Here is a 26,527-nt window from a genome sequence, read left to right on the forward strand (position 1 = left end):
TAGTCATGCCGTTCACATTGACGCCACGCCACGCTGCATGTTTCTTTTCGTTTGTAATAAGTGATCAAGCTAAGTTGTTTATGTTATGTTACCCAGTTTATTAAATCAAGCATCAAGAGCAACATATCTGCCTCCCCTTTTCCATTTGCTTCGGCGATTCCGCACCTGGGTTCACTTTCCCCCCCGATCGCGTCGCACTACGCGACGCGATCGTAACAGCACGATCTGACCATCATGGACCCAGCGGAGCGCCACACACGCTCGCGCCGACGCGCTCGGCGACGCCAACCATCCACCTCGAAGACACCGGACTGCTTGGAGTGTATAAGAAACCCCTCAGAATCGTTTAGGAGTTTTGTAATGAACACACCGTGGTGCGGGGCTCTCAGGCACATCATTGCTGGGGATGAGTCTCAGCTGGTAGGAGAGTTAGATCCGCAGCTTACTCCTACGCCCCACCACTGCTATGCACGTCGCCCTGGGAAGCCCTTACAGTTTAATCATGTTGCCAAGGTGCGTACAACCACCAGAAACCGCCCAAGTTATCTTATGCCTATAACCAGCGGAATTGGTTCACCATGGAGGGAGCCTGAAGATTCTGGTGAGGAGGACGTCGTTGAGGAAATTGATTTTTTCGCTGGCGTTTCGGAATCCGATGATGAATTCTTCGACCAATTCGGACCCCGAGACCTTCCTCTGGAGGATTACCCCTATTTTCCCCCGACAATTCCTACTCCAAATACCCCGACCAGCAAATACAGAGTGGGCTGAGCACCTATTATGGGACACCATGTAATGGCGGGGGTGCTGTGCAATCCTCCCAGAGGAGGCGCCGAGCGGCACGCCGTAGAGCGAAGCGAAAGGAGTGCCTGGACACGCTAACCACTGTCCAAGTTACGCACCCGACCACTTCTGTCCAAGCTCCTCGGCCGACCACGTCTGTCCAAGCTCCTCGGCCGACCACGTCCGTCCAAGCTCCTCACCCGACCTCGACCACGCTCTTCCAAGTACCCGAAGTTACTCGGCCGATCACGCTGAACCAGCATCTCCTAGAAACTATGCCGCCCTCACCGTTCCAAGTGGCCAAAGTTACTCGGCCGATCACGCCTTTCCAAGTGCCCGAAGTTACTCGGCCGATCACGCTTTTCCAAGTGCCCGAAGTTACTCGGCCGATCACGCCGATTCAAGTGCCCCAAGCTCCTGTGCCAAGGCCACGCAAAGTACTTCCGTTGCCACTGAGGTCACCAGTCGCACCCGTACCGAAGCCACGGACCAGGTTTCTGGTGACGGACGGCCATTCAAGCACCGCTCTCCCAAGCACCGCTCTCCCAAGCACCGCTCTCCCAAGCACCGCTCTCCCAAGCACCGCTCTCCCAAGCACCGCTCTCCCAAGCACCGCTCTCCCAAGCACCGCTCTCCCAAGCACCGCTCTCCCAAGCACCGCTCTCCCAAGCACCGCTCTCCCAAGCACCGCTCTCCCAAGCACCGCTCTCCCAAGCACCGCTCTCCCAAGCACCGCTCTCCCAAGCACCGCTCTCCCAAGCACCGCTCTCCCAAGCACCGCTCTCCCAAGCACCGCTCTCCCAAGCACCGCTCTCCCAAGCACCGCTCTGTCCAGCGCCTGCCCGTCCAGCGCCTGCCCGCCCAGAAGTGGCGACGATGCTCCGGCGCCCCTGGAAGACGGGGCCGGCGACTTCGAGAGTGGTAATTCGCCGGAGTCCCTCGAAGAAGGGGCTGGCGACGTTGAGAGTGGCAATTCGCCGTTGCCCCTGGAGGACGGGGCCGGTGACGTCAAGAGTGGTAATTCACCGGAGTCCCTGGAAGAAGGGGCTGGCGACGTCGAGAGTGGCAATTCGCCGTTGCCCCTGAAGGATGGGGCCGGTGATGTCAAGAGTGGTAATTCGCCGGTGCCCCTGGAGGAAGAAGCCGGTGACGTCGAAAGTGGCAATTCGCCGGAGTCCCTGGAAGAAGGGGCTGGCGACGTCGAGAGTGCCAATTCGCCGTTGCCCCTGGAGGATGGGGCCGGTGACGTCAAGAGTGGTAATTCGCCGGTGCCCCTGGAGGAAGAAGCCGGTGACGTCGAGAATGGCAATTCGCCGGAGTCCCTGGAAGAAGGGGCCGGCGACGTCGAGAGTGGCAATTCGCCGGAGTCCCTGGAAGACGGGGCCGGCGACTTTGAGAGTGGTAATTCGCCGGAGTCCCTCGAAGAAGGGGCTGGCGACGTTGAAAGTGGCAATTCGCCGTTGCCCCTGGAGGACGGGGCCGGTGACGTCAAGAGTGGTAATTCGCCGGAGTCCCTGGAAGATGGGGCTGGCGACGTCGAGAGTGCCAATTCGCCGGTGCCCCTGGAGGAAGAAGCCGGTGACGTCGAGAGTGGCAATTCGCCGGAGCCCCTGGAAGAAGAGGCTGGCGACGTCAAGAGTAGCAATTCGCCGGAGTCCCTGGAAGAAGGAGCTGGCGACGTCGAGAGTGGCAATTCGCCGGAGTCCCTGGAAGAAGGGGCTGGCGACGTCGAGAGTGCCAATTCGCCGTTGCCCCTGGAGGATGGGGCCGGTGACGTCAAGAGTGGTAATTCGCCGGTGCCCCTGGAGGAAGAAGCCGGTGACGTCGAGAATGGCAATTCGCCGGAGTCCCTGGAAGAAGGGGCCGGCGACGTCGAGAGTGGCAATTCGCCGGAGTCCCTGGAAGAAGGGGCTGGCGACGTCGAGAGTGGCAATTCGCCGGAGTCCCTGGAAGAAGGGGCTGGCGACGTCGAGAGTGCCAATTCGCCGTAGCCCCTGGAGGACGGGGCCGGCAACGTCCAGATAAGCAATGCTCCGGTTTCCCGGGAGGAGAGAGTTGTCCATCCCCCGAGCAAACAGGGTAAGGTGCCCGACCGTACTAAACTTCTAATATCTCCTAAAGGCAGGCAGTTTGGCCAAGACTTAAAGGACCAGCTGGGACGCCTGCCGGACCGACCACTGCCTCGTCTCGTTTCTGGCTGGCACGGATGCCCGCCAGACCTGCCCTTGCCTCGTCTCGTATCCGGCCGGCGCGGACGCCCGCCGGACCGACCACTGCCTCGTCACGTTCTTGACCGGCGCGGACGCCCGCCGGGTCAACCACAGCCTCGTCTCGTTTCTGGCCGGCGCGGACGCCCGCCGGACCGACCACTGCCTCGTCTCGTTTCTGGCCGGCGCGGACGCCCGCCGGATCGACCACAGCCTCGTCTTGTTTCTGGCCGGCGCAGACGCCCGCCGGATCGACCACTGCCTCGTCACGTTCTTGGCCGACGCGGACGCCCGCCAGACTTGCCACTGCCTCGTCTTGTTTCTGGCCGGCGCGGACGCCCGTCGGATCGACCACTGCCTCGTCACGTTCTTGGCGGACGCCCGCCAGACTTGCCACTGCCCCGTCTCGTTTCTGGCCGGCGCGGACGCCCGCCAGACCTGCCACTGACTCGTCTCGTTTATGGCCGGCACGGACGCCCGCCGGACCGACCACTGCCTCGTCTCGTTTCTGGCCGGCGCGGACGCCCGCCGGATCGACCACAGCCTCGTCTTGTTTCTGGCCGGCGCAGACGCCCGCCGGATCGACCACTGCCTCGTCACGTTCTTGGCCGACGCGGACGCCCGCCAGACTTGCCACTGCCTCGTCTTGTTTCTGGCCGGCGCGGACGCCCGTCGGATCGACCACTGCCTCGTCACGTTCTTGGCGGACGCCCGCCAGACTTGCCCTGCCCCGTCTCGTTTCTGGCCGGCGCGGACGCCCGCCAGACCTGCCACTGACTCGTCTCGTTTATGGCCGGCACGGACGCCCGCCGGATCGACCTCTCCTTCGTCTGTTCTTGGGTTGGTGTGGACGACCACCGGACTATTCCAGGTCTCCCACCCGCCCCCCCTGCTTGTTTTTGGTTCTCATGTTAGAATTGACCTTGGGACGTCTAGGATCCGTCCCTTAGAGGGGATGTACTGTCAGGAGTGGCTTGATTGCCACTCCTGGCATGATGTCATTATTATTATCAGCCACGGCTAATTACGTGATTAAGTTTTTTTTATGCTATTTAAGCATTATGGTTTTTGTTGAATGCTGTCGGATCGTCTGGTTTCATTCCCTGTGTTTCCTCGTAGTCATGCCGTTCACATTGACGCCACGCTGCATGTTTCTTTTCGTTTGTATTAAGTGATCAAGCTAAGTTGTGTATGTTATGTTACCCCGTTTATTAAATCAAGCATCAAGAGCAACATATCTGCCTCCCCTTTTCCATTTGCTTCGGCGACTCCGCACCTGGGTTCACCCCCCCCCCCCCCCCCCCCGACAACGCGGCGCGATCGTAACAAGTTTTAACCTATTTTGGCCATTTCGAGGGTGGGCAAACTCGTCTTAGGGACTTTCACCAATGGGCCTCACAATTGGTGTGTGTTCATGAGGCTTGGGAGATCTAAAGTTATCAAAACTGATTAGTTTTCACCAATGGGGTAATGGCCTGTAGAGGGGGTTACATTTCAACATGGTTTAGGAAACGTGCCAAACTCATTAAATCGTTAACTCCCACAGACAATGTTCGATTGGGATGATATTTTAAAGGTTTGACAAAAGCCCCACCCTCAACATGGCAGCATTAAACTGTTTCTAATAAGATCTAGTGCCACCTGGTGATAGCAAAAATAATTTTGTTCTCAGGGTTTGGTGGCCTCAAATCTTAACGTGAGGAGCCCTAAGACTTGGGTCTCGGTGGGGAATTGTCAAAATAACTTTTAGGGGAAAGAGAAATGGTCTCAAAAGGAAGACGAAAAATACCTTCACCATGTTAACCCTAACTTTGAAGTGCTATAACTTGGCTGCACATTAATATGCACCAAACTTACTGTACTGTACTTGTACCTTAAACAGTCCTAAGGTGCTCTTTTGCGAAAACTTAACACCACCAACTAGTGGTGAGGAAAAAGTAATGTTTTTCTCTTTTTCCTGTCTCGTTACTGCTAGTTTAGGGATTTTGACCCGATTTTTATTCTTTATGTTCAGAAGACGTTACTATATATCGAACACTCCCAAGGCCTATGTTTAACTATTAAGATCATTGCTCAGACTGATAATTGTTAGATTTGTCTTCATTCTGTTGGAGGGTGTCACTGAACAGCCCCTTGAATTTTTTCATTCATGTTTTGAATTGCCATCACTCAGCTGTATTTCAAGATGTCGACGCTAAACTTCCCGTGCTTGTGGGAAGTCACACGCTCAATACGCATGTAGGGGTTATTTGAAACAACCCTTGAGCTCCAACTATTGTCAACAAAAATCACTATTTTGACTTAGGCACATCAGGTTGTCAACGATTGGGTAATATCCCTTAAATGTGGATTATTGTAGACACAAGACTTTACTCAAGGTATGATTTGAGCCCCAATGTCAACCGATCCTCGCATCTTTCCACGTCGTCGCTTGTCGGCCATTTTAAGAACAGGCCCATTCGCTCCTATTAATAAAGTCAATAGAATTGGTTCTTTGAAAGGACAATAAATTGCTTGATTTAAAATCAAATGTGTACGTCTATATGTTGGGTTTATTCTGTATTACTATTATAAATATATTTGTATTAAGTCATTTCTTTGTTAAATCATTCTCTTATTATTCTCAAAGTGTTGCAAGGTCATGAACTGCCGCCCAGTCCACTCTCACATGGACTTCTCCAAGGATTGTTGCTACATCCACATACCCAGTATCGGGCTGAGAGGGTTGTTGATCGGGCAAGGACTGGATATCTGCCATTTCCAGCAACGGAGCCCATAACAAAGATATTGTTTCTGCCACGTCCATAACACTCGTGACGCACTTCGGGTTTTCTTTATGTAATTATTATATGATTCTTAGGTCAAGGAAGGCATAATTGTTCTAATCTAAATGTTGTTTAGGTCTAGTCTCCTGTTTTTGTCATTGGTAAAATACTTTGATTGTTATTGTAGTCCCAGATGTTGTTTTTACTCATACGTGATGTAATGATCAACAACTCTGTAAATTGTTTTGATTCATGGCAATAAGAGACGTACGAAAACGTCTATTCGGGGAGACGTTCGGAAGTTGTAAGCAGAACTTGCTGAAACTCTCCCCTTCGGAGGTTTTACCTATTGTTATCCATTTCTATTTAATTAAATGTCAATAATTGAATAAGATGTCTGCCTGCAGTTATTGATAATTACGGACGAAGGTAATTATTAATGAACCTAACACTATATCAAAGTCAGAGATGCAGCATTTTTGGTATACTTCATAACAAATATCAGCATCCAGTCAGAATCGTAGCCACATCAATTTGCAATTAAAAACCAATCAGTTAATAGTAATTTAGTGGAGTCACTCATTGCCCCCGAGAACTCATCTGTTGCAGGATGTCTCCCTATTTGTTATGAAGAATCAACATGACATTTGAGTTGTTATGGTCAACATAGGAACCGTTTCGTGCGTAGTGTTTAGACACGAGCACATTTTGTACTTGCACATGACCAAATGTTAATGTGTTTGTCCTGTCAAGCGAGTTTTTGCTTTTTGATTTTCTTTAATAAAGAATACGTGAATTTCCTTTGCCGTCTTTAATTGAGGTTAAGGTTCGTGGTTAAGGTTAGGTGAAGTGTACAGCGATGAATTCTCCGTTGACTAAGTGTCCGGTCGACGAACTGTCCGGTCGACGAACTGTCCGGTCGACGAACTGTCCGGTCGACGAACTGTCTGGCGACGAAGCAACCGTTCGACGAACCGTCTGGCGACGAAGTGTCTGTCGAAGAAATGTCTGGGTACCCGAAAATACCAGCCTCAGTGTGTGAAAAGCTTGTCAAGAGTTATAGAAAATGTTGGCCTCAGTTATTGCCAACAAAGGGTACATAACAAAGTATTGAGATGATTGGTATTGACCAAATACTTTTTACTTATTTTCCACCATGATTTGCAAATAAATTCTTTAAAAACCACAATGTGACTTTTTGGTTTTTTTTTCCCCACATTCTGTCTCTCATGGTTGACGTTTACCCATGTTGACAATTACAGGCCTTTCTAATCTTTTCAGGTAGGATAACTTGCACAATGGGTGATTGACTAAATACAGTGTTCCCTCGCTTATCGCGGTTAATGGGGACAGGGACCACCCGCGATAAGTGCATTTCCGCGAAGTAGGGATTCCCCTTCCAAAATGCTTAATTTGAATTGAATTCCAATTTTTTTTAATTTTTTAATTTTTTTACCCCCCTGTATACAGTACACCATATAGAATACAGGTAGAGAGAGTGAAATTCATGTTATAACAAAAAAACTGTAAAATATGTTGTCTCAATGTAATATTTGTATTTTTTTTTCCCCCAAAAAAATCCGCGAAGCTCTGCGTCCGCGTTAACTGAAGCGCGAAGTAGCGGGGGAACACTGTACTTATAATTTGCCCCACTATATATAAATTCCTCACAGCACTGATTGTTCAGGCGATGTTACGTGATCATCTGCAGCCAGTTATGGTAAAGCGGGGCATGTTACCGTGAATAGACATGATGTACCCGGAGGAAAGCCACACAAGCTTGTAGAGAGCATGCAAACTCCACACCGGTGGACGTGACCTTGATTTGAACCGAGGACCCCAGAGCAGTGACGCTGACGTGCTATCCACTCACTTCAACGGGCCTCCCCAATTAAAATTGTTAGTTATTTCTCTTACATTTGTTTTCAGAGGGTAAAGCTCTTATACTACTATCATTATTATGTTGCTGTATTAAGTGGTATACAGTGCCCGTGATTTTACTCAGCAGTTTCCAGTATACAAATAAATTCAAAGATTTGACTCAAGTGTTCTATCAATGTTGCACGGTGATGCAAATGCAAGATACGTGTCCTTACCATACATTACAATGCTTGTATTAGAGCTCCCAAGTTTGTTGATGGCAACACAGGTGTAGTTACCATAGTCACCATAAGACACATTAAAGAATGTAAGTTTGGACAGGGATCCAGTGTTCACAATCTCCATGCCGTCAAAGCCATTGAGGAATCTGATGATAGAAACAAATTATTTGGTAAATATGCAAATTCAAAAATCTTTTAACATTATTAGCATTTTTTATTGAGATGTTTTGCTCTCAGAGTATTTTCTTTGCTTTGCCTTAAGCTATGTTTTGTCTCCTCTTTCTGAGCCTCTTTCCACATTTATTTCATCATAATAAAATGATGGAATAAATCAAATATAGCAATTGTGGTTATCAACACTGCATACTCACAAAATACCGTGTTCAAGATTTGTACGCAACCCACAGTACACTGATCAAAAAACATGATGGGGGGAAAAAAGTGCAAATATGGATGCAAATTTTAAACTATTTGTACCAGCATATGGGAGAAGAGGATATTGGGTGTGCATTGGGTGAGGGGATAAATTATAGGCACCTTATACAGTATATCACAAAAGAGAGTTCTGTAATCCTTTGCCACTTAGCACCTTCATCATTTGCGGCTTCAGTACCTCACTTTAATTATCCATAGAATCAACAAAAAGTTCATAAAATGTCACTCTGAAACTCGCAAGCAGAAGAGAGGAGTTGAAAAATGGCAAAAGTCTTCTTTGGCGCTGGATTGGGTGGCGCTCAGTGCCAAAGAACAATTTCTCCGCAGAAGAATGATGCACCGAATATTAGAAAAAGGACAAATCTTGCTTTCTCTTGTTTTGCTATGTGTCAATTTACCATTCGCCGAGCCTTTTACAGCTTTGTCTGGATTTTGAATCATCATTTAGAATAATTTCTGGAGCCCTTACCGTCTCCACATTGCGGAGACTTAGGCTGAAAGGCGGAGGGACAGTGAGCTGAGTTGAGCAGACAGCGACACGGTACGTCGAGGAAGAGTTCCCTAACATAACTGAAGTTTTTAACGTGGATGAAACTGCCCATTTTGGAAGAGAATGCCTTCCTGCACATTCTTATTTAAAGATTAATTGAAAGTGCCAGGGTTCACACGGATCGGCTGACGCTCTTTAAGTGTACATAAACTGCTGGCTTCATGGTATTGCCAGCTTAAATCTATACAACCTCCTCATCCTTTAAAAAGCAAGAAAAATGTGAAGCTGTACCTCACTAAAAGGGGGCTGGACTGTGCTGGAGGACTTGGACTAAAACTCCCATTAAACAGTTTTTTTTTATCTATATCAAGCAGAGAGGAACTATTTTCAGTGTTACTACAGTATTGAAACTTTACATTTTTTATATATATAGACTATATTTAGATAAAAATACACTACTAGAGCTTTTTCATATGCTTAGCTGTAAAATTTAATAAATCCACTTCTACATAATGGTACTTGCGTTCTTTTATTTCTGTATAGGCGTGAAAACATGTATTATGTATTTATGTACATGGCATTTTAGTAATCATATCCTCCTTCGTCCCCCAAGCCAGAGGGTCGGCCGAATTGATCAAACCAGCTAAGGACATTTGGATGTTCCTTTTACACAAAAACCCACCCACTAATTTTCAAAATAATGCCCATTTTTGCTCATTGAAACATAGTTGAAAAACGGGAGTCAGATTATCAGAGGTTGTCTATTCTCTTGCAAACAAAGGATATTTTTATTGGAAAATAAATTCTGTAGAACAGAAAAAGAACACGTGGCGTTGTGAGTGGGGGTCAAAAAGGAATAAACGCAAAAAGTTTAGAAAACTAATAGAAATTCAGTAGGCTCACATCGCGTTCTACTGAATTGAATAGCTGCTCGATTGTGGGATGAAGGTTTTATAAAAATAATTGTTTGCCCTTTTTAGACTTGAACAAAAATTCAATACCTTCGGTCACCTTTATACCACTCAAAATCTGCCCCGGGCACTGCATCAGCCTCACATTCCAGCACTCCTCTTTGTCCCAAGGTAACACCAATATCTCTTCCGTCATACACAGTTGGAGCATCTTATGACAAGATAGTCAAAATGGAAAGTAGAGGTTAACAACATTGTATGTATATGTAAAGTATGATTTCGATGAACTCTTTTCACAAGATGTGACACTACACAGGCTTTCTCTTGGGGTGATTAAAAGATTTGATTATTTCACTCTATTCAACTTTCTCTCTTAACGAGAGATTTTTAATGCATTATGTAGTGTTTATACGCTCTAAACTACATTTGGTTAGATATTTTCTCTTAAAAATGTTCCTATTTTCCCATTTTTATTGATGTTTATTTTATATGTCAGGATTGGACTCGAGGCAGGACTCAGACGGTATGGGGGGACAAAAATTATAACACAGGATCAAAATGGCAAACAAACTTAGGCCTGTGGCAGTGTCTGTGATCAAGCCTCGGGTGACACGTAAGCGGAAGAAGACAATCTGGCACAATGAGAACACAGAATATTTATTCACAAAAGGTAATGAGCCACAGGTGGAAACAATAGGTAATCATTGCTGAAAAGGGAAGGGCAAATGTCCTAAAATCAGGAAAGGTCATAATCAGGTTATATAATTTGGAATTATGCCACTCTTGTGTCTGTGAGTGCATGAATAATCAAGCCTTTGTGGCAGTTGTGGGATAGACTGGCCAACTGGCTTAATAATGGTTTGTTCGTGTCTAGCCATGTGGCGAAATTGGTTTTACAATTGTTTGTTAAGACAGTGGAATGAAGGATAGGCTAACTAGCTGGCCTTGCAATTGTTTGTTCACATCATGAAATATAAGATAGGCTGGCTAACAGGGTTTGCAATTGTTTGCTTGTATTGTGAGATGTGGCCAACTCGCTTTGTAACTGTTCGAATCGCGCAAAATAAGATAGTCTGTGGCTTTGTGTGACCTATAAAAATATCGTGTTTGAATACAACTTAGCCCTGCAAATGTCTAACCATATTAGCCCAAAGTTTTGTATACATAAACTGTCCTACATCGCTGTCTTAGAAATATTACCCTGTCTCCCTATATAAAGACTGACCCACTGTTCATTCGGGGAGAGAGTTGCGAGGACGACAGACTGTGAGCGTGTTCGCAGCTGTTTGAGCTAAACCTATTTCCTATTAAATTGATCTCACTCTTTCTTAAAATGTTCCTGAAGTGGTATTTTCCGATCTATCAGCAGTGACCGGATAAAACACGTCATTATTCACTGTTAGCTAAGAAAACGTACATTATTTACCTATAAAACACCTTTGTTTTTCAAAGTCAGGCAGGCTATCCAGGTGCTTGGATAGTTAATTGCCATTTAGAGAGCCCACTAAATGAAATGAGTGACAACCATTTCCTTGTCATTGCTAAACTGTGAGTACAGATAACTAAACTGTGGCTACTGTTTAGTTTATATTACTAATAACTTGTGGGTGCAGTTTACTACATCAGAACACAAATGACCTCCAAAGTAGCCTGTCATTTGGGGGCCTCACGTACCCAATTTACGGACATTTTTAGCCCGAAACAGAATCAAAACTTATGCCAGAAATACAACAGCACATACTCAACTGCATTAGCTTTGATGGCGAAAAAAAAATAACTTGTTGATGGACCTGAAACGCACGTGTAATCTGTACGACGGAGTAATTGAAATCTTCTTGAGGAAAGAAAATAGGATGGATTTTGTGTTTAAATAAAAAAGATTTTTGGTGAGTAAAATATGTCTATTTTCCAAAATAATATTTCATTTTTTTAGTTTATTAGTGATTAGTTTTTGTGTCACAGTTGTAGCTGCACTAAAGGTTTTATAGCCACAAAATAATGAGGGTTGGACTGATTCAAACACAGCACTACTGAAAGTCCAGGTGTGAAATGCCACTGGTATATGAATGTTTGGCGTGGGAGTGTTTGCTTTCATTACCTTGTGTGTCCTGTTCAGTAAGAGTTTTTTGTGTGCCTTTTGTCGATGTGCGTTCTTTACCCCTTTATTTTCGCACTTTGAGCTTTTGTAAATTTTTTTGCAGTGTTGCACTAACAATTTTCGGCGCCTTTTTTCTCTATTTTCTGGGTTGAACTTGGCCGCGCAGCCGACTCATAATATTAGTTTCAAGGCAAATTTATAAAAATAAAGACGTCTATCAACAATTGCTGCAGGTTTTATTTTTTTACTTTTCATAGATAGGAAGATGTCTTATTTTATTGGACAATAGAACATTAAAAATAATTTTTAAAATCAGATTTTATATATTTTTTTCTTATAAAGTAAGGGTGTGTAGGTATGTAAGTGTCATCATTTATCTTCACCCTGCACAAGGGACTAAAGATGGAAATTAGCCCTCGGCTACAATCTTTCATATTTACACTGTGTTCATAAGCATGAATGTGTTTTTTTTTCTCAAATCAATCAAAGTCAAACTTTCATAATTGAATAAGGAGGAAAGTAATTTATTCATTGACAGAAGTTTGAAGTTTCAAATTTGAAAGAAAAAGTTGTGATAGTTATCGTAATAATAATTATCGATATCGACTGGTAACAACTTTTGTCAAATCCTCCCACTCTATTGGCATCCCATGAATTGGTTTGAAGGCGAAGACTTACAACTTAATAAAACAGAGGAAAGGACTTTTGTTCAAAGTTACAAGTATATCTAAGGAACGGTTGATGGAATAAACCAGTGAACTCACAGTTGACGGTAATATCTACAGTTTTGACATCTGTGTCAATTTCGTTGACCGCTGTGCATTCATATGTTCCTGCTCTGTTTCTGGTGATCGAAGGGATTTGTAGGTACTTATCATCTGTGGCAAGGCCCCCTAAAACACAAGGTATACAAGAGAAGAGATGGAATAGTACAGTCATGCCTTGAGATACGTGCTTAATGTGTTCCGGGACTGAGCTTGTATGTCAATTTACTTGTATCTCAAATCAACATTTCCCATATAAATGAACTAAATACAAAATACATCTTTCCTACCTTCTGAAAAAAAACAGGATATTGCAATGGAAAAAAATATATTTATTGTTTGTACAAGTAACAATAGTGGAGTTAGAATAAAGTGCCATTACAAAACTACAGTTTGCATGCTCTCCCCAGGCCTCCATCGGTATTTTTCTGGGTAAACGGGTCCCACATCTCAAAAGCATGCAGAGTCCGCTGGTTGAACACTCTGGATTGCCTCGAGGTATGAGTGTGATGGTGAATACTCGTGTGTCACTTTGTGCCCAGTGATTGGCTGGCCACTGATTCAGGGTGTCCACCGCCTGGGGCCCATAGTTGGCTAGGACAGACTCCGGCACCCCCTTTTTAAGATCGGGCTTCAGAAAATGAATGAATACCAGATTTTACCAAAAGTTTTGTCGAAAATCTAATTGAGTCAACCAATTCACAATTACTGATTCATTGGGAGCAAAAACATGCAGTTCCACTTACATTTTTTTTCCCAGAAAACGTTTTGTCACACAGATTTTTCGTAAGTAGAGTCACATTTTGAATGTTCATTCATTCATTATGTTCGACATCGGTTATCATTTCCGGGCTCTGTATCCCTTTAAAAATGTATAAAAGTATACTTATATTTTGTATGAAATAGGTGTGAAACACAACGAGAAAAAAATATGTATTCATTCATTATTTTCCTAAACCCCTTAGCCTCATAAGTTTCGCGGGGTGGGGTACTAGACTCTATCCCAGCTGTTTGGCCACAATGCCCAGCAATATGTTTAGAGGACAAAAGGTGAAGCCTTTAAGCCCAAGTACACCATGCCTACCGTCAAGCGGTGGTTGTATTATGCTGTGGGGCTGTTTTTCTGCCAATGGAACTGGTGCGTTACAGAGAGTAAATGGGATAATGAAGAAGGAGGATTACCTTCAAAATGTTCAAGATGACCTAAAGTAATCAGCCCAAAAAAATGGGTCTTGGGGCAGTTGGGTGTTCCAACAGGAGAAAGACCCCAAACACATCAAAAGTAGTAATGGAATGGCTAAATCAGGCAAGAATTAAGATTTTCGAATGGCCTTCCCAAAGTCCTGACTTAAACCCTATTGACAACTTGTGGACAATGTTGAAGAAACAAGTCAGTGTCGGAAAGCCATCAAACTTAACTGAACTGCACCAATTCTGTCCAAAGGAGTGGTCAGATTCATGACGTTTCGTCGACAGACACTTGGTCGACGGACACTTGGTCGACGGACACTTGGTCGACGGACACTTGGTCGACGGACACTTGGTCGACGGACACTTGGTCGACGGACACTTGGTCGACGGACACTTGGTCGACGGACACTTGGTCGACGGACACTTGGTCGACGGACACTTGGTCGACGGACACTTGGTCGACGGACACTTGGTCGACGGACACTTGGTCGACGGACACTTGGTCGACGGACACTTGGTCGACGGACACTTGGTCGACGGACACTTGGTCGACGGACACTTGGTCGACGGACACTTGGTCGACGGACACTTGGTCGACGGACACTTGGTCGACGGACACTTGGTCGACGGACACTTGGTCGACGGACACTTGGTCGACGGACACTTGGTCGACGGACACTTGGTCGACGGACACTTGGTCGACGGACACTTGGTCGACGGACACTTGGTCGACGGACACTTGGTCGACGGACACTTGGTCGACGGACACTTGGTCGACGGACACTTGGTCGACGGACACTTGGTCGACGGACACTTGGTCGACGGACACTTGGTCGACGGACACTTGGTCGACGGACACTTGGTCGACGGACACTTGGTCGACGGACACTTGGTCGACGGACACTTGGTCGACGGACACTTGGTCGACAGACTCTTGGTCGACGGACACTGTCAGGCCTCCGACTAGAATGGTGGCTGGGTGTGCCAGTCAACCTCCGACTAGAATGGTGGCTGGGTGTGCCAGTCAACCAATCACAAGCCCAGCCCCTAACGAGCGAAGTGGCGCCAGGTGGAGGCCACCAGAAACTTGACCATGTGCTGGATCGTCTTGTCAGCTAGCTGAAAAGTACTTTCTCATATACAGTGAACCCTCGCGACTTCGCGTTCCACTTATCGCTGCCTGCAGAGCTTCGCAGATTTTTTTCAGGAAAAAAAAAAAAATTAAAGATAAAAAAAAAAAAAATTAAAGATATTAAATTTAAATTCTAAATTACATCGTCCTACATGGTGTGGAAACAAAATATTCAATTAGAATTAGTAATTTCATCATTTTATAAATTTTAAAACACAAAAAATGCACGTATGCGCAAAGCATCATGGGGGATCACGGCCGCGTCACTTCCGCATCCCGGCGTTTCACTTCCGCATCACGGCGTTTCACTTCCGCATCACGGGCATAAACGCAAGCTGATTGGCCAGCTGAATGTACTCGACTCCCCATTGGCCCATTCACCACGGAAACCCAAGCTTCTCCCGATGCCCATTCTCAGTCCACGCTTATCTCGTACTGTACGGGACGCTTGAGTTAAGCTCAAAAGTTTTGTGAAGTCTTTCGTGATGCCTCCCAAACGCTCTTCATCCCCTGGTGCTTCTAGTGAGCCGAAGAAAAAGCGGAAGATGTTGACAATCGCCGAAAAAGTGAGTTTATTGGACAGGTTGAAAGCAGGAAGTAGTTTACAAGCGCATCCTCACCGACAAAAAAAAACACGTTCCCAACTCCCCATAACAATGTTTTTTACGCGCCGCCAAAGAACTGCAGAAGATCCATCCTGACTGTATGATGTTTTTGAATTTCTGAGTTTTCTGAATAAAAGTTTACATTTGCAGTGATTTTTTGTATGCACTAACATAACACCTGCATTCTAATGTGGAATAAAACACCTGAATGAACAGCATATTAGCCTGGTGCTGGTTTTGGTCACGTGTTATACGTTTCTATAAGCGTTTTTTTTTTTTTTTTAATGGCGCCCGGCTACTTCGCGGTTTCGCCCTTCTGCGGGGGTGTCCCGGTCCCCATTAACCGCGATAAGCGAGGGTTCACTGTACCCTATTGTTCATGTTTAGATCAAGGACCTTTTTTGTGCCCAGGAATTCGAACACGTCAAGCCCATTGACCCAAGAACGGAAAGGACCACGCCAAGCCCATTGACCCAAGAACGGAAAAGTACCACGTCAAGCCCATTGACCCAAGAACGGAAAGGACCACGCACCAAGTATACAAACCAGGACTAGGGACAGGACACAGACAGGACTACGGATCAAGGATACAAGTTCCAAGACTACGCCACCGAAACAGAAACCGCCATTGTTGCAGACCAAGCGTATACCAAATAAAGGTTCTCTGAAAAGTACGACGTATATTTCCTCGCCTGCTTTGGGGCCCAACCCAGATCATAACAGTACGATCCGGCCAACATGGACCCCGGGGGCGCAGGTGGAGCGTCTAACAACTCAACTGCAGGAGGTACGGACCAGCACTCCAGAGCCATAGAGTACCTCTGAGCCGAGATGTCAAACATGGCGCAGTCATTAAGATCCTTACAGGCCCAACATACACCCTTGCCGCACTCTCCGGGGGCACAGCCCTCCACAGTCGCTCCCGAGGCAACTCAGATATCGCCACACCACGAGCCTAAGGCTTCCCCTCCCGCCCCTTACAGTGGGGATCTGGGCGCATGCAGTCATTTTCTAGTTCAATGCAAGCTGGTGTTCGAACTGAAATACCGCTCATACGCCTCTGACCGATCCAAAATAGCTTACCTGATCGGGTGTCTTCGTGGTGAAGCTCTGGCCTGGGCAAGCACAGAATGGAGACGGGGCTCGCACATATGCACGTCCTACGAACTGTTTACCAAGGAGATGTGCAGGATTTTCGATCACCCGGTGGGCGGCCAGGAGGCAGCCGGGCGCTTGAGAGGCTTGAGGCAGGGAGCCAGGAGCGTCGCTAAGTATTCGGTGGAGTTTCACGTCCTGCCTGCCGAGAGCGGGTTTAATGATTGTGCCCTCCGGGACGCATTCCTAGGGGGGCTAAATGTGGCTATGAGGGAGGAGCTGGCCATCCGAGATCAGCCAGGTTCCCTCGAAGCGCTCGTGGAGTTGGCCATACGGATCGACGGCCAACTACAGAGGCAACAGGAGCTGCGGCGGGGCGCTTTAGGCGCAGGCCCCGGTGTTGGGCTTCGACGCTTGCCTCCGGGTTCCCCCGCAGCAACGACGCCACCCCCTCCTGTGATGACGTCAGAGCCTATGCAAATAGGACGCGCTGGGGTGTCGGAGGAGGAACGCTTACGACGCCGCCAGTACTCTCTGTGTTTCTATTGCGGCGAGGGAGGCCACATCTCGCGGTCATGCCCTGTCCGCCCGGTAAAAGGGAAGGCTCACCATTAGTTAGGCAGGTCATGGTGAGCCTGGCCATTGGGGGATCCTCCCATCGTTGTATCCTGTCAGCCTCCATTTCCTGGAGGGGAAGAATTCATGACACCACGGCCTTGGTCGACTGCGGTGCGGACGAGAGCTTCATCGACCGCTCCGTGGTTGCAGAACTAGGAATTGGGACCCGGACTACCGAGAGGCCCCTTAAGATTACTGCACTAGACGGGAGTACCATTGGCAGAGTGGAACAACGCACCGACCCCGTTCTACTCCGCTTGTCCGGAAACCATCAGGAGAAGGCATGTTTCTACGTCTTGGACTGCCCGGAGGCGACTATTGTGCTGGGCCTCCCCTGGCTAAGACAGCACAACCCGGTGATCGACTGGGAGGGCCCCAAGGTGGTGTCCTGGAGTCCTGCATGCCATACCAACTGCCTCCAGGCAGCCCATTTGCCCCCGTTGCCGCCACCCCAGATTGACCCACCGGACTTATCGTCGGTGCCTGAATGTTATCGGGACCTCTCACTGGTGTTTTCGAAGGACCAAGCCTCCGCGCTCCCTCCGCATCGGCCCTATGACTGTGCGATAGACATATTGCCCGGTACTTCACTTCCTCGACGCCGGATCTATAACATCTCCAGGCCGGAGAGGAAGGAACTGGAGGACTACATCTCCGGGGCGTTAGCATCTGGGCAGATTCGCCCTTCCTCCTCCACCGTCGGGGCAGGTTTTTTTTTTGTGGAGAAGAAAGATGGCTCACTGCGGCCCTGCATTGATTACCGTGCTTTAAACGAAATCACGGTTAAGAATAATTACCCGCTGCCACTCATGGACTCCGCTTTTGCCCTGCTGCAGGGTTCTTGCATTTTCACTAAGTTGGACCTCCGAAATGCGTATCATCTGGTCCGGGTTCGGGAGGGGGATGAGTGGAAGACGGCTTTTTCCACCCCCCCAGGGCCATTTTGAATATTTGGTCATGCCTTTTGGTCTTCGCAATGCCCCGGGAGTGTTCCAATCACTGATAAATGATTTCCTCCGGGACATGCTTGACCGTTTTGTTTTCGTTTATCTTGACGACATTTTGATATTTTCCAACAGCCTGGAGGAGCACGTGGAGCACGTGCGCTTAGTGCTGCAACGCCTTTTGGAGAACCACCTCTTTGCCAAAGCTGAGAAATGTGAATTCCACGTCTTGGAGACCACCTTTCTGGGGTTTGTGGTGGCTGCCGGGGAAATGCGGATGGACACCAGTAAGGTGGAGGCGGTGACCCAGTGGCCCAGGCCAAAGGATAGACGGGAGTTACAACGTTTTTTGGGGTTCGCTAATTTTTTATCGACGCTTCATTAGAAATTATAGCCGAGTCGCTGCCTTCCTCACAACGCTAACTTCCACAAAACTCCCGTTCTGTTGGTCAGAGGCGGCAGAGGCGGCGTTTTGTGACCTCAATTCCCGTTTTACTACCGGCCGCGTCCTCGCCCACCCTGATCCCAAGTTACAGTTTCAGTTAGAGGTTGACGCCTCAGAGGTGGGCGTCGGTGCCGTCCTCTCCCAGCGCGGGCAAGCGGATGGGAAAGTGCACCCCTGCGCTTTCTTTTCCCGTAGGTTGTCCCCAGCCGAACGTAATTACGGCATTGGGGACAGGGAGCTGCTCGCCGTTAAGTTGGCCTTAGAGGAATGGAGACACCACCTGGAAGGGGCTAGCTTACCATTCGTGGTGCTGACTGATCATAAGAACTTGGAGTACCTCAGGTCGGCCCGGAGGTTAAACCACGGAGCCTAGGAGAGGTGAGCAAAGCAACTTGTTCGTTCCCACACCAATGCGTCCAAAGATATTGGAATGGGCCCACACCTCACGGCTTACCTGCCACCCGGGGGTTACCCGCACACAGGCGGTGTTGCGCCAACGCTTCTGGTGGCCAACATTGAGGGCGGACACAAGTTCCTTCGTAGCGGCCTGCCAAGTATCTGCACGTAATAAATCCTCAAATAAGACAAGCTCGGGGTATCTCCTCCCCCTTCAGATTCCCAGCCATCCCTGGTCCCATATTGCGGTCAATTTCGTCACGGGCCTCCCCAAGTCCCAGGGCAACACCGTCATTCTCACGGTTGTCGATCGTTTTTCCAAAGCAGCCCATTTCATTCCCCTACCCAAACTACCTTCAGCCCTGGAAACTGCCAAGCTCCTTGTAAAACATGTTGTCCGCTTACATGGAATTCCTTCCGACGTGGTCTCCGACCGGGGGCCACAATTCACGTCGCATGTCTGGTCTGCTTTTTGTGCTGCATTAAAGATCACCCCTAGCCTCTCCTCAGGTTACCACCCTCAATCTAATGGCCTATGTGAGCGGACTAACCAACAACTGGAGGCGGCGATCCGCTGCGCCACTCATGCCGATCCTACCACCTGGAGTAAACAGCGACCCTGGATCGAGTACGTGCACAACTTCCACCCCAACGCCTCCTCTAAACTGTCCTCCTTCATGTGCTCCCTAGGTTACCAACCCCCCTGTTTCCCTTCCCTGGAGGCAGAGATTGCTGTGCCCTCCGTCCAGGCGCACATGACCAGATGTAGCCGTACATGGGAGAAGGCCCGGGCGGCACTTCAGCGCGCTTCAAACCTTGCCCAGAAGCAGGCAAACCGCCGTCGTGCCCCAGCACCCACCTACGTTGTCGGCCAGGAGGTATGGTTGTCCACCCGCGATCTTCCCCTTAAGACGGAGTCCCGGAAGCTGTCTCCCCGCTTCGTGGGGCCGTACAAGATTGAGCGGATAATAAACCCCTGCGCGGTGCGCTTAAAGCTCCCACCATCCCTCCGCATCCACCCCACCTTCCACGTATCTCAGATTAAACCAGTAACCCCGAGTTCCTCGAACCCCCCCCCCCAACCCCCCTCCACCCCCCGCAACCCCCCTCCAATAATGATCGATGGGGGCCCGGCATATTTGGTGGAGCGGCTGGTGGACGTTCGCCGCCGGGGCCGTGGCTTGCACTACCTGGTAGACTGGAAGGGTTACGGTCCCGTGGAGCTAAGCTGGGTGCCTGCCCGCCACATCCTTTGCCGGGAACTGATAAAGGACTTCCACCGTGACCACCCGGGGGCCCTTCGCAGCGGGCCAAGTGGCCCGCGTAGAGGGGGAGGCACTGTCAGGCCTCCGACTAGACTGGTGGCTGGGTGTGCCAGTCAACTAATCACAAGCCCAGCCCCTAACGAGCGGAGTGGCGCCAGGTGGAATCAACAATCAACAATCAACCAGGAAATAAGGCCACCAGAAACTTGACCATGTGCCGGATCGTCTTGTCAGCTTGCCTGAAAGTACTTTCTTGTATACCCTATTGTTCATGTTTAGATCAACGACCTTTTTTCTGCCCTGGAATTCGAACACGCCAAGCCCATTGACCCAAGAACGAAAAAGGACCACGCCAAGCCCATTGACCCAAGAACGGAAAGGACCACGCCAAGCCCATTGACCCAAGAACGGAAAGGACCACGCGCCATGTATACAAACCAGGATTACGGACAGGACACGGACAGGACTACGGATCAAGGATACAAGTTCCAAGACTACGCCACCGAAACAGAAACCGCCATTGTTGCAGACCAAGCGTATACCAAATAAATTTTCTCTGAAAAGTACGACGTATATTTCCCCGCCTGCTTTGGGGCCCAACCCAGATCATAAGAGACACTTGGTCAACGGACACTTGGTCGACGTCCCCAGTCGTTTCGTCGAAGGGACCTTTGGGTGCCGGACAGTTCGCCGAACAGACATTTCATCGCCAGACATTTCATCACCGGACATTTCATCGCCGGACATTTCGTCAACGGACAATTTGTTGCCGGATTTGCTCGCTTTCAAAATTATAATCATGAGAGAGTTTACTGTTGAAAGTGATAAACCAGGTAATCTCTCGCTCTCAAAATTATAATCATGCGAGATTGTGTTTGTCATTGCATTGACAATGTCAGAGCATTAATATCTAAATATCTAATATCAAAATTATCAATAAATTGCATATTATTGGCGTGTGTGTACATGTTTTTCAATTTGTGTTCCTGGGTGAACCCTTATAGACGTCCGATTCATGTTGACTTTGAGGTGCAAATGCTATTTTTGTTATTAGAGCTCCATCTAGTGGATATATAACTCAATGTTCTGATATGGTATTAATATTGTATTCAAATAAAATGAATACAAACACTCGAGGGTTGATTCTTTTTCATACCAATTATTTCATGCATATCATGACAGTGATAGATCCCCAATTCAAACTGGAAAGACTTGCTGTGAGTACTCATTTATCAGGATTGAGATAATGGAGTTTCATCTGCACCTCACAGTCAATATGAATCAAATGTGAATATGAATCGGACGTCTACTGCCGTCAATGGCAGCTGATTGGTTAAATGAGTGCTGAGTACTCTGCACCTCACAGTCCAAATGAGTCGGACATCTATCACCGTCAATGGCAGCTGATGGATTAAAAGAGTGCTCTATAAGGGTAAAAAATATTATAATACAGTGTACCAGAGGCTTATATATATATATATATATATATATATATATATATATATATATATATATATATATATATATATATATATATATATATATATATATATATATATATATATATATATATATATATATATATATATATATATATATATATATATATATATATATATATATATATATATATATATATATATATATATATATATATATATATATATATATATATATATATATATATATATATATATATATATATATATATATATATATATATATATATATATATATATATATATATATATATATATATATATATATATATATATATATATATATATATATTGGTCGTGAAAATACGATAGTTGTAGAGTTAGAATTAGTTAACAGTGATTTTGACTTTCTATGATTTGATTTGTTAAGCCAGGTAATATTTCAATCTCCAAACAAGACAAGTTCATTTCTTGTGTCTCATTTCCTAAATAGAGCCCAAAGCTCCACATAAAATGCATTAGAGGCTGATGATCTATACATAACAGTGTTTTGACATTTGTAGAGTGTAAGATATGCTGACTCACTCTTTGCAATTGCTGGTTAGTATTGCATCAGTTTGGTGCGAGTTATAAAAACAGTCGAGTAATGTTAAGACAACAGCTCTGCAGTTATTTGGGCGTGTCATCTGTTATCTTCCTTGTACAGCACACCATGTTTTTTACATCTAAATGGAGGCTCAAACTTTGTTTGGAGAGAGTTGCAAAGGAACAGACTTGCGTTCATGTTGTTCGAGCTCTCCCCATTCTGCAGTCTGGTAAATAAACTAAATTTTGGAAATTGGTCACCCTCTTTCTTAACCTGCTCCTGAAGTTGTTTTACAGAAATCCAAAATAGAGATAGAGATATTTTAAGATTGATAAATTTAAGGTTGTGTGCGCAAACCCATTCTATCTGTTTACAGTTTGTGTTTCATGTTTAGTAGATGGTTACATGAAAGTCATGGCAAGGGAAACCTTGATGAATATGTTTTCCTGATGTTTCATGAGGTTTCAGAAAAGGTTCTATTACTTCTCTGCTTGGTTAGGTATATGATATCATTATACATTGAAATTTTGTGTGGAAATGTAGTTCACATTCCCTAGAAAAAAATAACTATTTAGCTTTTTATGCATCTGTCATAATCTCCCATACTTCAAAAAATAAGAAAAATTGTGGGATTATTCTGTGATAACAAAAAATGAATGCATTCGCACAAAGTGGGCAATGGCCATTATTCACTGGCTGTCTTTTTCTGTCATTCTGATAATTCCTGCCACGTTCATACTAGGCTAAAATGAAGTGATAAAAAATTAAGGGTGAGTGGGAAATCAATTACTGGGCCCAAGCAAGAATCAGGTAACGTTGATACAGCAGAAAACAGTCAAACATATGCAGTCTACCTGAGGATGAGATGAGTTTCCAGGTAATAGATGGCTCCGGCTTACCATTGGCTTGACACAACATGGTGACATTCGTACCCTCATTAACTACAATGTCTCTTGTCATATTGATGATTTCTGGTGGAGCTGTGAGAGAAATGTACAGGAATGTACAAGTTTCAGCCTTATTTTTTAACTGGCAAGTGTGACTTTATACTGTATTATGTACAGTGGTACCTCTACTTTCAATAGAAATTCATTAAACTTAGATTTTTCACAAGTAGCGACACATTTTACATTTAAAGTTTTAATTTGTTCCAACCGCTCTAATATCCCCGATACTATCTCCAAAACCCTTTAAAAATGATAAAAGCACAGGAGTAATCACGATTGGCCCGGTGGAGTGAGTGGTTAGCGCGTTGGCCTCACAGCTCTGGGGTCCTGGGTTCAAATCCAGTACATGGCCACCTGCGTGGCTTTCCTCCAGGTTCTCCGGTTTTCTCAAACATTCCAAAAACATGCATGGTAGGCTGAATGGACACTCTAAATTGCCCCTAGGTATGGATGTGAGTGTACATGGTTGTCCGTCCCATTGTGCCCAGTGATCGTCGGGCTAATGATTCAGGGTGTCCCCGGCCTCTGGCTCGGAGTCAGCTGGGATAGGCTCCAGCACCCACCGCGACCCTAATGAGGATAAAGTGATTCAGAAAATGAGATGAGACAAGGATAATTCTACTTGCAAATGATTCTACATTCATGATTTTCATGTTAAAAAAATGTTGTTAGATTTCTGTGCTCGCCTGTTCCACCTGCTTGGGCGTGTCTTTTAATACTTTAATACATAGCTTTTATGTGATGTGCCTTGGCGCACCACGTGGCTGATTGGTTGTAAGGTAGGAGAACTTTCCACATCATTTTCGGAAGAATTTCTGTGCAATATGAATTGTATTCTTATATTTAATATTGCACCCTTCTGCACCCTCATGAATTTAAAGTTACTAGAATAGTATGTTATTTACACCTAATGGTTAAAACGTGCACTACACCTTTTGTTGTGACCACCTCCTTTCCCTGTTCATTTGTTCCCACCTAAAGTTTGTCTCCGACTACCTCTAATGAAATTTCCCTGACCGATGAGACGTCGTATTTGGCGGGAGAGTTCCAGATTGACGTGGGCTGCGTCAGCCCCCCCCCCCCCCACACACACACACACACACACACACTTCTTAGGAGGAGGGGGGGCTAGACAAGGGAACAAAGCAGCGAGCGGTCTGCGGCCATTTTGAGAAGCGTTCAGAGGAGCCTCCCCCAGATAACCTCCATCGTCCGGGAGTCAAAAACTACTACGTGCTTTAGTTGAGGATCCTGCCATAACAATTTACACCAGCGAGTTTACAGGTGCTTCCCCGGAAAACTTTTTCTGGCGTGACAATGGTGCTGGCTGGGCTGATACAATTTAGTTGTAAAGTAAAATGCCTTTCCACGTCATTTACAAACGTAATTTTCGGAAGAATTTCTGCCAGCGAGTTTATAGGTGCACACACACACCCAACCACTCATCCATCCATAAATCACGCTTTATAAGGATTGTAGAATAGATCAAGCATGATTAATGGGTGGTTGGATGTTTTATATTATCATTCTCACGCTACGTTACATTTGACCAAACCAGTCGTCATAGAGAGTTGAAATTATTTTATGGTAGCCAGAAACGGAAGTTGGATCTTATTTGACAAGTGATTGACTTTCTTTACCTTCTCTCAGAGTGTAAACTCAAGCTTTGAGCATTTGCACGGATTATCGATGAGTATACTTTAGCAGAAATATTTCAACTTGCCACTCTCTTCTGGTAGTTTTAACACCCTGTGCAGATTTGAAAAATCCATACCTTCTTTAGTTCACACTGAAGTGCTTCCACTTTGTCATTTCCGCTTGAAGTTAGTTGCATGAACTGCGCAACAGAACCACTACTTTGTGAGTTTTTATATTTATCATATTTTTGGTTGGTTTACTCCAGCGCTTCTCGAATAGTGGGGCGCGCCCCCTGGGGGGGGGGGTGATACCTGGGGGGGCGCGTGTAACCCTGGGGAACAGGATATTATTTGGCCGTACTTGTATAAAGTGTAATTGCGCATCCACTACAGTAGCTGGTAGTGGCGCTCTCATTTATTTTTTATTTCAGGCATTGATGCACTTAAAATCGTTTCTGTTGCAGACTTAAAACAAGATTTTATAAAGTTATTCTTTGTAAGTTTGACTATATTTCTTTCTTTTTTTCCTTTTCTTTAATGTTAAGAAGAATAAAATGTTGTACTTATAACAATTTTATAAAATGATTTTATTTTTAGTCACGGTGGGAAGTGGGGGGGGGGGGGGGCACGAAGAGTTTTCTTCTTGCTAGGGGGGGCCTAACAGAAAATAATTCAGAAGCACTGGTTTACTCTAACCTTTCACCAACACCCAAACATTGCTTAAATAAGTAAAATTCGTCAGCTTTTCTTTTGAAATTGAGTCAGTTTTCCTTACTTTTTCCTAAAGGGCCTACGTATACATATAAATAGAAATATAAATATAAATATATATATATATATATATATATATATATATATATATATATATATATATATATATATATATATATATATATATATATATATATATATATATATATATATATATATATATATATATATATATATATATATATATATATATATATATATATATATATATATAGATAGATATATATATAGATATAGATATAGATATAGATATAGATATATATATATATATATATATATATATATATATATATATATATATATATATATATATATATATATATATATATATATATATATATATATATATATATATATATATATTCGTCTATTTGTGTAAGCAGAAGCATATTGTCAAATAAACACACGGGCAGATCGGAATAGAAGGGATCTTCAGATCTTTTGTTACCTTGAACTATGACGTGCACTATATTGGTTGTAGGTTCCCTATTGGTCTGTACAGCACAGACATACGGCCCCTCATCTGTCATGTCCACGTTTTCAATCTTGATGGTAAACTCCTCTTGAGTTAGTGTCACCAAATTCACTCTTGGATCCACGGACCATTTTTCTTCTCCAGCATAAAGTATGCTTGACCGATTTAGCCATGCTGTGTGTGTCACAATTCCCTCCTGTGCACACCTACAACATAATAAAAGGAAGTTATAGCGTGCATGTTTTGTTTGTAATGTAGTTTTAACTGGTGAATATAAATTACAACCTAGTAAGGATAAAGCAGTTCGGAAAATGAGATGAGATAACATTTTTATTTAAAAAAAGGACATTTCATGATGTCGTCCATAATTTTAATCTGGGCTCCTTAATTTAAACGCACAACTATCCCAGCGGCCGAATGTGACAG

The 26,527-nt window shown here is 45.5% G+C and overlaps 2 protein-coding genes across 8 annotated transcripts in view; one reads left to right on the forward strand and one right to left on the reverse strand.

Annotated features, from left to right (window-relative positions):
• Positions 1 to 5,946, forward strand: part of opcml (opioid binding protein/cell adhesion molecule-like) — a 93,529-nt gene extending 87,583 nt beyond the window's left edge. The window contains exon 7 of the mRNA XM_077740686.1: positions 5,620 to 5,946. Within this exon, the coding sequence (XP_077596812.1) occupies positions 5,620 to 5,798 (179 nt within the window). The 3' untranslated portion in view covers positions 5,799 to 5,946. The remainder of the gene's footprint in view (positions 1 to 5,619) is intronic.
• Positions 1 to 26,527, reverse strand: part of ntm (neurotrimin) — a 39,676-nt gene that overhangs the window by 8,658 nt on the left and 4,491 nt on the right. For 6 of the 7 annotated variants that reach the window (XM_077740685.1, XM_077740684.1, XM_077740679.1 and 3 more), the window contains exons 2-6: positions 26,075 to 26,307; positions 23,126 to 23,251; positions 12,556 to 12,684; positions 9,784 to 9,904; positions 7,852 to 8,003 (exon numbers count right to left, since the gene is read on the reverse strand). In XM_077740685.1, coding sequence (XP_077596811.1) covers positions 7,852 to 8,003; positions 9,784 to 9,904; positions 12,556 to 12,684; positions 23,126 to 23,251; positions 26,075 to 26,156 — 610 coding nt within the window. In that variant the 5' untranslated portion in view covers positions 26,157 to 26,307. The remainder of the gene's footprint in view (positions 1 to 7,851; positions 8,004 to 9,783; positions 9,905 to 12,555; positions 12,685 to 23,125; positions 23,252 to 26,074; positions 26,308 to 26,527) is intronic. The other variant, XM_077740682.1, reaches the window with a different exon arrangement.

The sequence above is a fragment of the Stigmatopora nigra genome, chromosome 19 (genome assembly GCF_051989575.1).
Source record: "Stigmatopora nigra isolate UIUO_SnigA chromosome 19, RoL_Snig_1.1, whole genome shotgun sequence".
Classification (NCBI taxonomy): Eukaryota; Metazoa; Chordata; class Actinopteri; order Syngnathiformes; family Syngnathidae; genus Stigmatopora; species Stigmatopora nigra.